Source organism: Pinus tabuliformis, chromosome Q (genome assembly GCF_031772625.1).
Source record: "Pinus tabuliformis cultivar Carrire ecotype Pingquan chromosome Q, CPIR1, whole genome shotgun sequence".
Lineage (NCBI taxonomy): Eukaryota > Viridiplantae > Streptophyta > Pinopsida > Pinales > Pinaceae > Pinus > Pinus tabuliformis.
Genome location: NC_142296.1, coordinates 1,187,802,757 through 1,187,805,609, shown reverse-complemented (window position 1 = coordinate 1,187,805,609; position 2,853 = coordinate 1,187,802,757). Strand labels below are relative to the sequence as shown.

The 2,853-nt window shown below is 40.8% G+C and overlaps 1 protein-coding gene across 1 annotated transcript; it reads left to right on the top strand.

Annotated features, from left to right (window-relative positions):
- The first annotated feature begins 267 nt into the window (after positions 1-267).
- Positions 268-1,697, top strand: LOC149223941 (uncharacterized). The gene is made up of 2 exons (XM_089388039.1): positions 268-977; positions 1,553-1,697. Exons 1-2 carry the CDS (start codon positions 268-270, stop codon positions 1,695-1,697), a joined length of 855 nt encoding a protein of 284 aa, XP_089244165.1.
- Positions 1,698-2,853: the final 1,156 nt, after the last annotated feature.

Below are 2,853 nucleotides of genomic sequence, written 5' to 3'. Positions count from 1 at the left end.
GTTTTCTTTGGAAAGGACATCAAGCGGGGAAGCTTTTTGCTTGGGTCAAATGGGACACCATTGCAAAGCCCAAAAGATGGGGAGGATGGGGCATAAAGAGACTTGATCTATTCTCCAGAGCATTAGCAGCCAAGCTTGGATGGCAGCTCCTCACCACAGATAGTCTCTGGACCCGAGTTGCACACCAAGCTTGGATGGCAGCTCCTCACCACAGATAGTCTCTGGACCCAAGTTGCACAGGTAAAATACATCAAGCCATTGAATCTAATGGACTGGTTCCGTCTACAACATGGAACTAGCAATAACATATCTAATATCTGGAAAGCGGTCATCAGCTCACTATCACTACTGCGAGAAGGTATTACATGGCGTATAAAAGAAGGAAATGTTGTTCGAATTGGATTGGACCCGTGGGTCGGCTGTGGCAATGCCCACAGATTATCGGCAGACCTTATTAGATATCTACACAACCGAGGAGTAACACACATAAAGCACATCGGCGATAATGACAATTCTACCTTTCTCCAACAGGCATGGACATCAGCGCAAGCGCTGGAGATACCAGCTCAGTGGCAGCACGAATGGCAGGATAATATGGATGCCCTTACCCAGGCACATATCAGACTTACAGAAGGATCGGATGAGATCATCTGGGCCCTTGCTAAAGATGGATTATACACCCCGATACAAGGTTACCTAAGGCTCATGGAACCCTTCAAGCCTCGGGACATCCTCCCAACCTGGAAAATGCTCTGGAAGCTCAAGGCAGCTCCTCGCACGCGCTTGTTGATGTGGAATATCCTCTTCGACAAGATTCCTACTGGAATCAATCTAATGAAGAGATCTTTTTATGGTCCCTTCCGATGCCACTTATGCCACAGGGAAGAAGAAAGTACAGAGCATCTATTCTTAAAATGCTGCACTGCTATAGAATTTTGGCAATCCCTCATCTCTCACTTTCCAAGCTTAAAGAACTGGCAAGGAAACAATCTCATGGAAGCTTGGAATGATTGGTGTCAAAACCACTCCAAAAAATCCATCAACATACCTTTGTTGGTATGCTGGGCCTTATGGATCACGCGCAACTAGGCCATCTTTAACTTAAAGACCCCCCACTAGCCGGCCATTTTACAACGCACGATGCAGACTTTGACATGCTCCCCGACGTGGATTCCTCAGCACCCCCCCGCACCATCAGACCTGAGATCATAGACAAAACCAAGCCCTGGGCTTATTTCGATGGCTCTGCTCAGGAAGCAGACTGTGGGGGTGGCGCCATCCTATATCTCACTGAAACGCACTGCTACAAGATACAAATCAACCTAGGTAGAGGCACCAATAATTTTGCAGAACTATGCACGGCAAAACATATCATACACTTTGCATTACAAAAACATTGCAGACACCTACAACTATTTGGAGATTCTAAAATTGTTTGCAACTGGCTGAATGATGCATCTCATTGCTATGCATTCTCATTGAGGCATATATTAGATGAATCAAAAAGACTGATTACTTCTTTTGAATCATTTGTCTGTCATCACATCTACAGGGAGCGAAACAAAATTGCAGATCAATTATCCAAAAAAGCAGCGCACAGACAAGGAGATGACTGGTTGATACAGGAGGAGATAGACGGAACATTCTACCAGCATTATCATAGACCTTTTGACGATCCCATTGGAAATGGGCTTTAAGGCCCTCATACAGCAAGCACTGTTTTTTTGTACTGTTTATTTTGTATTATCATGTATATATAATCCACTGCATGGACATGTTTAACAACTTTTTTTATGACAACATATAGCTTATATATCGCTCTCTGCGTAGAGCAGGACATAAATTTTGATCATATTATAGTCACAACTAGTACAGACTTTGCAGACTCCCTGCGTGGAGACTTCTAGACTAACTATCAGATCTATAGACTGTAAACTCCACAGGCTCGGCAGCCTCCATATGAATATGCATTGCATCTACAAAATGTAATTTCTTTATATTAATAGAAATTACGACTTTTTCCCAGGGGAAAAATAAAAAATAAAAAATAAAAAATCTTGAGTGGGCTACCAGATCCTATAAAGGCCAAAGTGGCAAAATGTTCATCAACAAAAATTATGTGGGACAAACTTCAAGATTTTCATTATTGATAGTTTCTCTCACATCTGTTAACCGTCCTCGCCATCAACTAGTAATCAGATGGTTTCTACCATGTTCAATTTCAATACATTCATTCATATGGTCATATTCATACTAAGGATGGATAGAGATGAAAATGAAGACCTTGGATCTTGTCTGATATATCCAGGTTGCTTGGAGTTTAAGTATTCATGATTGTAAGATTGATCTCTGATGTATATCTGATGGTTGCATCCATATTGAGTATTTTATTGACATGGATCTTTATACATTTCCATACTTTTTCTTTGAGATACTTGTACTTTGAGTAGGGGAATGCATGCCTTAGTGATGATCATATTGTACCATAATTCCTTAATTGTTGATTTGCAGGTCTCCAACTAGTGATTCCTTGATCCCCGCCTTTGCATGATAAAGCACTTCAACCATCATACCAATTCTAACTTTGTACTTTAGAGGGAAATCTATTACACAACAATTTTTCACACCTACACAAATGATGCCAAATATGTATCTTTCGCTATCCGATAAACTATTGTCATGAATCCCCCTGAAATATGGAAGAAATATTTCTCTATGGTATATAAGAATCCTGGATTTAATACCTTAAAAACCATACTTTTTTAGGACATCGCATGTATTCAGTTTACAGCTTGCAATAACACAAGTTTCCCAATAGACACAAAGTGATATCATCATTGTTTGTCTGTGTTG

Coding starts and splice junctions, on each gene's coding strand:
- LOC149223941 (XM_089388039.1), top strand. CDS start 268: ATGGACTGGTTCCGTCTACAACATGGAACTAGCAATAACATATCTAAT. Junction 978..1,552: donor TTTCCAAGCTTAAAGAACTG/GCAAGGAAACAA, acceptor TCACATCTACAG/GGAGCGAAACAAAATTGCAG.